Here is a 12,883-nt window from a genome sequence, read left to right on the forward strand (position 1 = left end):
TTCCCTAACAGTTACAACTTATAAATTAAAGCAAAACCACGTTCTGGGGTTTCAAGCACCGTGGTGTTCTCCTGGTTGGCGCGCCCAAACAAGCTAGGGGAGGTTCATGCTTCAGAGCACGCCTGGCGGATGATGGATGGGGGCCCCGTCTTCTCTGCTGGTCTCTGGAGCACGAACACAGGGAGCCGGAAATTTATCTTAAAAGAGAACTATAAGCAGGGCACAAAATAGGATGTCTAATTAAGTCATCGGATTTCTAATTGGAGGAAAATTGAGGGGGAGGGTGAACAGGTACGGCTCCGTGGAATCAGAGAGATGTCCCCACCCCCTCGTGTCTGTGCTCGAAGGAGCGTGGACGCAGTAACTGATCAGCATGAGGCCAGTTTTAAGTGAGACACGAGATGCGGAATCGCGAGCAAGCTCCCGTGTCAATCTTGGGCTCCGCCTGCCGAGCGGCAGCCCGGGCCGGCCCAGCCACGGAGGATGAGGTTCACGCAGCGCAGTCGTGGTTTTTCGCGGGGCAGAAAGTGGCCGAGGCCCATGACTGAGTCGAAGGCCTTCATTAGATCCGCCAGATCCACCATTGAGCCACAAGTTGGAGTCCGAGGCTCAGTGCTTCCCAGGGGTCAGCTCCCATCCTTGCCCCTCCTTGGGGGCAGGCGCTGGTTAACGATCTTCCTTCTCCAGTTAAGGGAACAGTGCAGGGTCTGAGTGGCTTGTCCAAGGTCGTAGGTGTCTGAGGCCCGATTGGAGCTCGGCTTTCCCGGTTCTACCACTGGGCCGCCTAGCTGTCTCCATCCTTGAAAGGAGGCGGCGGATTAAAGAGAGATTCATTCCAGGAAAAGAAAAGAGGGCAGATGGGGTCGGGGGATGCGGCTTGAGCGCCGTCCAGTCCGCCTAGAACGTAGCTTTTATGCGGTGGTGGAAGGGCTAATAGATTAAGGCAGAAAAGGAGGACGTCGCACCCCGAGTTCTGTTCTGGTCGGGCTCCCGGTTTATACTTGATTCTCTGTGCAGTGGGGGTGACCTGCGATTCCAGAAGGATGATGTGGATGACGCCGGGAAGGCCGGGGTGCAGTCAGAGCTCAGTGAGGAGGCGGGGGGAGGGGGGCACAAACAAGACTGGGACGGGTGAGACGGGAAGGGCCAGAGAGAGGCGGACGGAGAACGAAAAGGACTCAGCTAACGATACATATGTATCGCAGGTATATGCGCCCGTTGATGAAATGCCTGCTGTGTGCCAGAAAAGGTGCCAGGCACACCTCGTTGGGTGCTTGCGGCCCTTTGGGATTGATGCTTCCCATCTGGCCCTTTAGGAGGCGGGCAGAGGCTTGCTAGGCTCACAGAGCCAGGAAGTGCCCGAGGCTGGATTTTAACCCAGGTCTCCCTCCACCCTCCTGGCCACCAGCTGCCTGCCTGAAGGGAAGTGCCATCATCAGCCTGCGGGAGAGCCCTCCCGGGACAGGCCCCCCACTGTCATTCAGCTCCGAGGTTGGAGCGGTGCTCTTCTGTGTCCCTCGCACCCACTACTTAATCAGAAAGCATTGATTGAGCTCCCATGGTGGGCGCGGGCCCACGGGGCAACGGATGAAGGCATCCTTGCTTTCCCAGAGCTGACTGATGTTAACCAGCTCTTAGACTCTCAAGGACATCTCAATCCCAGCTGTGAGGAGGGCTTTCTCCAGCTGTTGGGAGTCAGAGGAAAATAGGGAAAGCCAGAGAAGAGAAAGTGAGGGGAGTGTTGGGGGGAGGGACAGCTGGGGGGGGGGGCTTCAGGGCCATGGGAAGCCGGACAGGACTGCTGGTGGTGGATGGTGACCGGCGTGGGCAGAGGTCGGGGACTGAAGTGGGAAGCCTACACAGGGGTCTGGGGAGCAGAGGAAGGGGAGCAGCGGGGGTTCAGAATGCGGGAGACAGGGCGAGCTCGCGGGCTCTGCTTTGGGGATGTTGGGTTTGAGATGGGCCAAGGGGAGCCAGGCAGTGCCGTGAGCGCAGACTGGACCCACCGAGCTGGGCTCACTGAGCCTCCCGAGAGTTGAGAGAGAAGCCTGCCCATGGCCAAGCCTTGCGTCACCCCCGCCCAGGGATGGAGAAGGCCCAGCGGGGGCCCTCAAGCACCCCCACAGGGTTCCTCCTGACACAGCCTCCGCTGCCTCCGCGGCCCCTGCAACTTCGGCCTCTGGGGCCCTGGAGGCAGGCGGCCTGCCTCTCATGTCTGCCTGTGAAGGCCGCCCGAGGCAGGGATTGGACAGACTGAAATGGGGCCCTGGCCACATGGGGGAGAGGGGAGACTTGCCTCTAGAGACTCTTGGGAGCAGGGTCAGGGTCTTCCTTGGCTGCGGCCCCAGGCCCCGGGGCAGGAAGCTTCAAAGTACCACGGCCAGCTCCAAGTGGTGGCAGGAAGGCCAGTGTCTGAGAAACTGCCAATTGCCTCAGAGGGAGGGGCCGGCCCCTGAGGTCCGTCTGGTTAGCTTCCTTCCTGTGATGTCACAGCCAGAGAAGGAAAGATTCTGGGTGAGAAGATTCTAGAAAAAGGGCCTCTTAGTGGGGCCTGGCAAGAGAAAGCGAGTGGGCAAGGGCTGCTTCAGAAAACCTTTTTCCGCTCCAGTCAGGTCAGAGTGGGGGCAGGTCAGATGTCATGGACCGAGTTGGGAGTTGTGGCCAGAGACACCGGAGTCCGTGTGCCGGGGGAGGGAACTTTCGGAAGGGACCCCACATGAAAACGAGCGACCCCCCTCTTTCCATGCAGGTTGAAACCCCTAGAGGTCCCGGGGCCGGCCTAGAGCTCCTCTGGTGGCAAGTCCCAGAGGTCGGCTGTGAAGCCAGGTCCTCAGCTGGCCGGGTCCGGTTCTGTGTAGATCCAGGCTCAGCCTCCTTTAACCGCACTGGGACGCTTCCGAAAGATCCGAGGAGGCTGCCTGACTCTAGCTCCCACAAATGACCAGTGTGGTCAGCAGGGGGCTGGCTTGATGGGGGTGGGGGAGGGTGTGATCAGGAGGGACCAGGTGTGATGGGGGTGGGGGAGGGTGTGATCAGGAGGGACCAGGTGTGATGGGGTGGGGGAGGGTGTGATCAGGAGGGATCAGGTGTGATGGGGAGGGTGTGATCAGGAGGGATCAGGTGTGATGGGGTGGGGGAGGGTGTGATCAGGAGGGATCAGGTGTGATGGGGAGGGTGTGATCAGGAGGGACCAGGTGTGATGGGGAGGGTGTGATCAGGAGGGATCAGGTGTGATGGGGGTGGGGGAGGGTGTGATCAGGAGGGATCAGGTGTGATGGGGAGGGTGTGATCAGGAGGGATCAGGTGTGATGGGGGTGGGGGAGGGTGTGATCAGGAGGGACCAGGTGTGATGGGGAGGGTGTGATCAGGAGGGATCAGGTGTGGTGGGGGTGGGGGAGGGTGTGATCAGGAGGGACCAGGTGTGATGGGGTGGGGGAGGGAGGGATCAGGTGTGATGGGGGTGGGGGAGGGTGTGATCGGGAGGGATCAGGTGTGATGGGGAGGGTGTGATCAGGAGGGACCAGGTGTGATGGGGAGGGTGTGATCAGGAGGGATCAGGTGTGATGGGGGTGGGGGAGGGTGTGATCAGGAGGGATCAGGTGTGATGGGGAGGGTGTGATCAGGAGGGATCAGGTGTGATGGGGGTGGGGGAGGGTGTGATCAGGAGGGACCAGGTGTGATGGGGAGGGTGTGATCAGGAGGGATCAGGTGTGGTGGGGGTGGGGGAGGGTGTGATCAGGAGGGACCAGGTGTGATGGGGTGGGGGAGGGAGGGATCAGGTGTGATGGGGGTGGGGGAGGGTGTGATCGGGAGGGATCAGGTGTGATGAGGTGGGGGAGGGTATGATCAGGAGGGATCAGGTGTGATGGGGTGGGGGAGGGTGTGATCAGGAGGGATCAGGTGTGATGGGGGTGGGGGAGGGGGTGATCAGGAGGGGCCAGTGACCTACCAGGGGCTCAGATATCTTAAAGCACTGTGAGCCAGTCAGGTGGTCACACAGACAGGTCTTGGGCTGAGCCGCACACCCAGAGAGCAGAGGGAAAGCAGCTTTGTTCTCTGGGGACTCTCCTGTCGGAGGGGGCAGTGTGTGCTGGGGGTCACTTACAAATACCTCCCCCCGCATACCCACACAGACACACAGGAAAGTACATAAAAACGTCCAAGACAAATGCCCTGGACTTTGGAGGTTGGGGAGGCCCAAGCCTCCAAGGGGATTGTGGGCAAGGTAGCTCGTGAGCCGAGCCTGGAAGGAGCGCGGGATCCTGAGATGCGCGCCGAGATTGCCTGGCCAGGCGCCTGTATTATTAGGAACAGCACCGAGGCCGGATTTCGAGGCAGTGAGAGCAGGCGATGAGTGTGGGCCGGCCCTGCAGCCAACCCAGCACTGGCCACTCCCTCGCTGTGTGACTGTGGGCAAATCACTTAACTCCTCTGTTTGCCTCAGTTTCCTCATCTGTAAGATGGAGATGAGTGTAGTACCTGCCTTCCAGGCTTGTCGGGAGGATCCAATGAGATCATGTTTGTAAAAAAAAATGCTTAGCACAGCACCCGGCACACAGTAGGTGCTCCCCTCCAGGGCCTTTAAGTGCCCAACTGGCAGGAGTTAATAGAACTTCTGGGAAAGTGGCATGGGCAAATTGGGCATTTTGATGGATGAAGAATGACGGCGACTCCATCCCAGCCACGGCTGTGTTAGTGGAGACAGGACGAGGTGGGGGAGACGGAGCTTCCCAGCCAGGGTACGGTGCGGGCCGAGGGACCCTCGGTTCTGAGCCCGCGCCTGCCTCTTTTTGTATTGGCTCTTTAAGAACAAGCCTGCGATTGGGGTTTTAGTTCTCTTCCAAAAACCGTTCGAGGGGCTTTTCCGTTGCTCTCTCCCTTGCCTGTGGCAGACCCGCTCCGCCATCGGTTTGCCCTTGGGGCTGCCTTGCCTTGTGCCACGTTGGACTTTCTTTGTCTCCACTTTGGAGTGGCAGGCCCGTGGCGGCGTGGCCGGGCCCGGGGCTCGTCTGCAGGTCAGCCACTCGAGATGCCGTCTCCTAAGGCAGCAGGAGCAGGCGGGATGAGCCAGCAGGGGTGGACGCCTCTGCCCTCCCAAACAGATTCGAGGTCTTTGTGAAGTTCCTACTGTGTGCCTGGCACTGAGGGCTGTAAGCTGTAAAGAGAAGCAATCTCCTCTTGCTGGGATCTGACCTAATAGGAGAGAGAAGCAGCACACGGAAAAGTCTGTGTCGCAGAAATAGAAAGTGAATAAATAGGACGTCTGCACACCGGAGTTAATACTGACTAGCAGGTGGTTGGTGGGAAGGCGAGAGCAGCTGAGGCTCCGTGCAGAAGCGGAGGGCCTGCCAGGCGTGCGTCCTGGACTCGGGAGCGTGGGGGGGGGGGGGGGCCGAGAGGGTCAGAGACGGCACCATCCGGGTGGGAGGCTAACACCAAGGAATGAGGAGGGATGTCTTTCTGAACTGTATCCACTCACATCATAGTTCCAGAAAGAACCCGGCCCAACCAGCTTCAAAGTCACTGCATAATTATTAAGTGATTGCTGTTTATTGTGATTGTCCCCATTTTTCAAATTAGGAAATTTGAGTGTGAGAGGTCACTGGGCTTGTCTCGAGTTGCCCTGCTTGTAAATGACCCATCTGGGTGTCGAACCCAGGTCTTCCGACTGCCCGTTGCCGCCTCAACGGTGGCGGCTCAGACAGGAGTCCTAGCAGCGGCTTCTGGAGCCGGGGTGGGCGGATTCTGCTTTATTTGGGCAGGCCTGGCCTAGCGTGCCTGCAGCCAGACGGCCTGTGGTACAAACATATACTTTGTATTCTCATTTTTAAAAAAGTTCTCGCTCCCCGAAGGTCATCTCTCCTTCCCTCGTCGGGCCTCCCCCTTAACAAAGAGAACCAAGGCCGGCCCTCGCAGGACCGCAGCTCTCCTTGCCCAGTCCGACATTAGCCCTCACAGCCTCGGCGGGACCCCGGCTCTGTCCTCGCGCCCGCGCGGCGGGCCCCGCTCCCGGGCTCTGCGGTGACAGGGAAACATGCCCGTCTTCTTTCAGCTGCAGCAGCAGCAGCAGCTGCGAATCGCCCAGCTGCAGCTCCAGCACCAGCAGCAGCAGGCCATGCAGCCCCAGCCCCCGCCCCAGCAGCCGCCGTCGCAAGCCCCGCCAGCCTCCCAAGCCATGCAGCAGCAGCTCCAGCAGCTGCACCATCCGCAGCAGCACCAGCCGCCGCCCCAGCAGCAGCAGCAGGTGGCTCAGCAGCAGCCCCAGCTCCCGCCGCAGGCGCAGCCCCAGCAGCCACTGGTGCCCCAGGCACAATCGATTCCTGGGCAGATGATGCTCACCCCGCAGCAGCTCAAAGTGATGCAGGTGAGGCTGTGGAAGCCCCGGGGACCTGCTGGGGGGAGGCGAGTCTCGCCACATCCATGGGTGGTGGGCTTCACGGTGGCTGCCGGCCAAGTGCTTGCCCGGGTGCCTTCAGCTCTCACAGAGCCGAGGTCCCAGGAGCCTTCCACTCTGCCTCTCTCTGAGAGCCTCGGCACCACGGGCTCCATCGGCCTGGGAAGCCAGCGCCTGATCCCTTTCTTCCTCCAGGTCCGAGCCCAGATGGTTGTGCAGCAGGCCCAGCAAGCTCAGCAAGCCCAGCAGCAGCAGCAGCAACAGCAGCAGCAGCAGCAGCAGCAGCAGCAGCAGGTAGCCGCAGCCCAGGCAGCCCAGGTCGCTCAGATGGCCGCCGCCGCAGCAGCCGCCGCCGCCGCCGCAGGGGGACAGGTAAGGGAAGGTGGGCCTAGAAGTCTGGCTTCTTGCTCAGAGAGCCTTCTTGTTTAAGTCATAGAAGAGACTGGCTTGTTCTGGGCTCCGTGGGAAGCAGGATTCTTGCGTGTGTGTGCTTTCTGTCTGGGGGTGCCCATGACACCGGACACATCAAGCAGCCTTGCACATTTCCTTTGTCCCGAACCCCACAGAGCGGGGACATCTCCCGCTTCCTGCTGCTTGGTCTCTCCCATCTCTCCACCCACCCTGTGAGATTCTGAGATTGGGGTGTCAGGGCACACGGGTCATGAAGGACAAAGCCGAGGACAGGGATGGGCAAAGAGGGGATGGCTCGGGGACTGCCGGCATTTCTGCGCCTCTTAGCCAAGGACCACCAAGGTTCCTTTCCTTCACTACACCAGCCATTTCCCAAGTCTCCCCATTCTGAAATGCGGAGCAAGCTTTGGGGGCTGGCAGAGAGGCCCTGAGCAGGGAAGCTGGCGGCCCATTGGGGGAACTTCCCATACAGACTCAGTGCTCAGCGTGGTGACGTCATGGTTCTCTAGTTCCCATATAGACTCAGTACTCAGCGTGATGATGGTTCTCTAGTTCTCATACAGGACTCAGTAATTCAGCATAGATGATGTCAAAGTTCTCATATAGACTCAGTACTCAGCGTGGTGATGTCACAGTTCTCTAGTTCCCATATAGACTCAGTATTCAGCGTGGTGATGTCACGGTTCTCTAGTCCCCAAGTATATACTCAGTACTCAGCATGATGATGTCACAGTTCTCTAGTTCTCATACAGACTCAGTACTCAGCATGGTGATGTCATGGTTCTCTAGTTCTCATACCACACTCAGTACTCAGCGTGGTGATGTCATGGTTCTCTAGTTCTCATACACACTCAGTACTCAGCGTGGTGATGTCATGGTTCTCTAGTTCCCATATATACTCAGTACTCAGCGTGGTGATGTCATGGTTCTCTAGTCCCCATATATACTAAGTACTCGGCATGGTGATGTCATGTTCTCTAGTTCCCATATGGACTTCATACTGAGCATGGTCATGGCACAGTTCTCTAGTTCTCTTACAGACTCAGTACTCAGCGTGATGATGTCACAGTTCTCTAGTTCTCATACAGACTCAGTACTCAGCATGGTGATGTCATGTTCTCTAGTTCCCATATGGACTTCATACTGAGCATGGTCATGGCACAGTTCTCTAGTTCTCTTACAGACTCAGTACTCAGCGTGATGATGTCACAGTTCTCTAGTTCTCATACAGACTCAGTACTCAGCATGGTGATGTCATGTTCTCTAGTTCCCATATGGACTTCATACTGAGCATGGTCATGGCACAGTTCTCTAGTTCTCTTACAGACTCAGTACTCAGCGTGATGATGTCACAGTTCTCTAGTTCTCTTACAGACTCAGTACTCAGCGTGGTGATGTCACAGTTCTCCAGTTCTCATACAGACTCAGTACTCAGCGTGGTGATGTCACAGTTCTCCAGTTCTCATACAGACTCAGTACTCAGCGTGGTGATGTCACGGTTCTCTAGTTCTCATACAGACTCAGTACTCAGCGTGGTGATGTCATGGTTCTCTAGTCCCCATATAGACTCAGTACTCAGCGTGGTGATGTCACGGTTCTCTAGTCCCCATATAGACTCAGTACTCAGCGTGGTGATGTCACAGTTCTCCAGTTCTCATACAGACTCAGTACTCAGCATGGTGATGTCACAGTTCTCCAGTTCTCATACAGACTCAGTACTCAGCGTGGTGATGTCATGGTTCTCTAGTCCCCATATAGACTCAGTACTCAGCGTGGTGATGTCATGGTTCTCTAGTCCCCATATAGACTCAGTACTCAGCGTGGTGATGTCACAGTTCTCCAGTTCTCATACAGACTCAGTACTCAGCGTGGTGATGTCACAGTTCTCCAGTTCTCATACAGACTCAGTACTCAGCGTGGTGATGTCATGGTTCTCTAGTCCCCATATAGACTCAGTACTCAGCGTGGTGATGTCATGGCTCTCTAGTCCCCATATAGACTCAGTACTCAGCATGGTGATGTCACAGTTCTCCAGTTCTCATACAGACTCAGTACTCAGCGTGGTGATGTCATGGTTCTCTAGTCCCCATATAGACTCAGTACTCAGCGTGGTGATGTCATGGTTCTCTAGTTCCCATATATACTCAGTACTCAGCGTGGTGATGTCATGGTTCTCTAGTTCCCATATATACTCAGTACTCAGCGTGGTGATGTCATGGTTCTCTAGTTCTCATATAGACTCAGTACTCAGCGTGGTGATGTCATGGTTCTCTAGTTCCCATATATACTCAGTACTCAGCGTGGTGATGTCATGGTTCTCTAGTCCCCATATATACTCAGTACTCAGCATGGTGATGTCACGGTTCTCTAGTCCCCATATAGACTCAGTACTCAGCGTGGTGATGTCACGGTTCTCTAGTCCCCATATAGACTCAGTACTCAGCGTGGTGATGTCACGGTTCTCTAGTTCCCATATAGACTCAGTACTCAGCGTGGTGATGTCATGGTTCTCTAGTCCCCATATAGACTCAGTACTCAGCATGGTGATGTCATGGTTCTCTAGTTCCCATATAGACTCAGTACTCATTGTGGTGATGTCATGGTTCTCTAGTCCCCATATATACTCAGTGTTCAGCGTGGTGACGTCATGGTTCTCTAGTCCCCATATATACTCAGTGCTCAGCGTGGTGATGTCACGGTTCTCTAGTTCTCATATAGACTCAGTACTCAGCACAGTGATGTCATGGTTCTCTAGTTCTCATATAGACTCAGTACTCAGCGTGGTGATGTCACGGTTCTCTAGTTCTCATATAGACTCAGTACTCAGCGTGGTGATGTCACGGTTCTCTAGTTCTCATATAGACTCAGTGCTCAGCGTGGTGATGTCACGGTTCTCTAGTTCTCATATAGACTCAGTACTCAGCGTGGTGATGTCACGGTTCTCTAGTTCTCATATAGACTCAGTACTCAGCGTGGTGATGTCACGGTTCTCTAGTTCTCATATAGACTCAGTACTCAGCGTGGTGATGTCACGGTTCTCTAGTTCTCTTACAGACTCAGTACTCAGCGTGGTGATGTCATGGTTCTCTAGTCCCCATATAGACTCAGTACTCAGCATGGTGATGTCATGGTTCTCTAGTTCCCATATAGACTCAGTACTCAGCATGGTGATGTCATGGCTCTCTAGTCCCCATATAGACTCAGTGCTCAGCGTGGTGATGTCATGGTTCTCTAGTTCCCATAAATACTCAGTACTCAGCGTGGTGATGTCACGGTTCTCTAGTCCCCATATAGACTCAGTACTCAGCATGGTGATGTCATGGTTCTCTAGTTCCCATATAGACTCAGTGCTCAGCGTGGTGACGTCATGGTTCTCTAGTCCCCATAAATACTCAGTGCTCAGCGTGGTGATGTCATGGTTCTCTAGTTCTCATATATACTCAGTGCTCAGCGTGGTGACGTCATGGTTCTCTAGTTCCCATATAGACTCAGTACTCAGCATGGTGATGTCATGGTTCTCTAGTTCCCATAAATACTCAGTACTCAGCGTGGTGATGTCACAGTTCTCTAGTTCTCTTACAGACTCAGTACTCAGCGTGGTGATGTCACGGTTCTCTAGTCCCCATATAGACTCAGTACTCAGCATGGTGATGTCATGGTTCTCTAGTTCCCATATAGACTCAGTGCTCAGCGTGGTGACGTCATGGTTCTCTAGTCCCCATAAATACTCAGTGCTCAGCGTGGTGATGTCATGGTTCTCTAGTTCTCATATATACTCAGTGCTCAGCGTGGTGACGTCATGGTTCTCTAGTTCCCATATAGACTCAGTACTCAGCGTGGTGATGTCACGGTTCTCTAGTTCTCATATAGACTCAGTACTCAGCATGGTGATGTCACGGTTCTCTAGTTCTCATATAGACTCAGTGCTCAGCGTGGTGATGTCACGGTTCTCTAGTCCCCATATAGACTCAGTACTCAGCGTGGTGACGTCATGGTTCTCTAGTTCTCTTACAGACTCAGTACTCAGCGTGGTGATGTCATAGTTCTCTAGTTCTCATATAGACTCAGTACTCAGCGTGGTGATGTCACGGTTCTCTAGTTCTCATATAGACTCAGTACTCAGCGTGGTGATGTCACGGTTCTCTAGTTCTCATATAGACTCAGTACTCAGCGTGGTGATGTCATGGTTCTCTAGTTCTCTTACAGACTCAGTACTCAGCGTGGTGATGTCACGGTTCTCTAGTTCTCATATAGACTCAGTACTCAGCGTGGTGATGTCACGGTTCTCTAGTTCTCATATAGACTCAGTACTCAGCGTGGTGATGTCACGGTTCTCTAGTTCTCATATAGACTCAGTACTCAGCGTGGTGATGTCATGGTTCTCTAGTTCCCATATACTCAGTACTCAGCGTGGTGATGTCACGGTTCTCTAGTTCTCATATAGACTCAGTGCTCAGCGTGGTGATGTCACGGTTCTCTAGTTCTCATATAGACTCAGTACTTAGCGTGGTGATGTCACGGTTCTCTAGTTCTCTTACAGACTCAGTACTCAGCGTGGTGATGTCACGGTTCTCTAGTTCTCATATAGACTCAGTACTCAGCGTGGTGATGTCACGGTTCTCTAGTTCTCTTACAGACTCAGTACTCAGCGTGGTGATGTCATGGTTCTCTAGTCCCCATATAGACTCAGTACTCAGCGTGGTGATGTCACGGTTCTCTAGTTCTCTTACAGACTCAGTACTCAGCGTGGTGATGTCATGGTTCTCTAGTCCCCATATAGACTCAGTACTCAGCATGGTGATGTCACGGTTCTCTAGTTCTCATATAGACTCAGTGCTCAGCGTGGTGATGTCACGGTTCTCTAGTTCTCTTACAGACTCAGTACTCAGCATGGTGATGTCATGGTTCTCTAGTTCCCATATAGACTCAGTGCTCAGCGTGGTGATGTCATGGTTCTCTAGTTCCCATATAGACTCAGTGCTCAGCGTGGTGATGTCATGGCTCTCTAGTCCCCATATAGACTCAGTGCTCAGCGTGGTGATGTCATGGTTCTCTAGTTCTCTTACAGACTCAGTACTCAGCGTGGTGATGTCATGGTTCTCTAGTTCTCTTACAGACTCAGTGCTCAGCGTGGTGATGTCATGGTTCTCTAGTTCTCTTACAGACTCAGTACTCAGCGTGGTGATGTCATGGTTCTCTAGTTCTCTTACAGACTCAGTGCTCAGCGTGGTGATGTCATGGTTCTCTAGTTCTCTTACAGACTCAGTACTCAGCGTGGTGATGTCATGGTTCTCTAGTTCTCATATAGACTCAGTACTCAGCGTGGTGATGTCACGGTTCTCTAGTTCTCATATAGACTCAGTACTCAGCGTGGTGATGTCACGGTTCTCTAGTTCTCATATAGACTCAGTACTCAGCGTGGTGATGTCATGGTTCTCTAGTTCTCTTACAGACTCAGTACTCAGCGTGGTGATGTCATGGTTCTCTAGTTCTCTTACAGACTCAGTACTCAGCGTGGTGATGTCATGGTTCTCTAGTCCCCATATAGACTCAGTACTCAGCGTGGTGATGTCATGGTTCTCTAGTTCCCATATAGACTCAGTACTCAGCATGGTGATGTCATGGCTCTCTAGTCCCCATATAGACTCAGTACTCAGCGTGGTGATGTCACAGTTCTCTAGTTCTCTTACAGACTCAGTACTCAGCGTGGTGATGTCACGGTTCTCTAGTCCCCATATAGACTCAGTACTCAGCATGGTGATGTCATGGTTCTCTAGTTCCCATATAGACTCAGTGCTCAGCGTGGTGACGTCATGGTTCTCTAGTCCCCATAAATACTCAGTGCTCAGCGTGGTGATGTCATGGTTCTCTAGTTCTCATATAGACTCAGTGCTCAGCGTGGTGATGTCACGGTTCTCTAGTTCTCATATAGACTCAGTGCTCAGCATGGTGATGTCATGGTTCTCTAGTTCCCATATAGACTCAGTGCTCAGCGTGGTGATGTCACGGTTCTCTAGTTCTCATATAGACTCAGTACTCAGCGTGGTGACGTCATGGTTCTCTAGTTCTCTTACAGAC

At 54.2% G+C, this 12,883-nt stretch overlaps 1 protein-coding gene across 5 annotated transcripts in view; it reads left to right on the plus strand.

Annotated features, from left to right (window-relative positions):
• The window catches only part of MED15 (mediator complex subunit 15), an 82,566-nt gene that overhangs the window by 36,291 nt on the left and 33,392 nt on the right, over positions 1-12,883 (plus strand). For all 5 annotated transcript variants that reach the window (XM_074291827.1, XM_074291818.1, XM_074291837.1 and 2 more), the window contains 2 exons: positions 6,053-6,364; positions 6,590-6,766. In XM_074291827.1, coding sequence (XP_074147928.1) covers positions 6,053-6,364; positions 6,590-6,766 — 489 coding nt within the window. The remainder of the gene's footprint in view (positions 1-6,052; positions 6,365-6,589; positions 6,767-12,883) is intronic.

The sequence above is a fragment of the Sminthopsis crassicaudata genome, chromosome 1, assembly GCF_048593235.1.
Source record: "Sminthopsis crassicaudata isolate SCR6 chromosome 1, ASM4859323v1, whole genome shotgun sequence".
NCBI classification, from domain to species: Eukaryota; Metazoa; Chordata; class Mammalia; order Dasyuromorphia; family Dasyuridae; genus Sminthopsis; species Sminthopsis crassicaudata.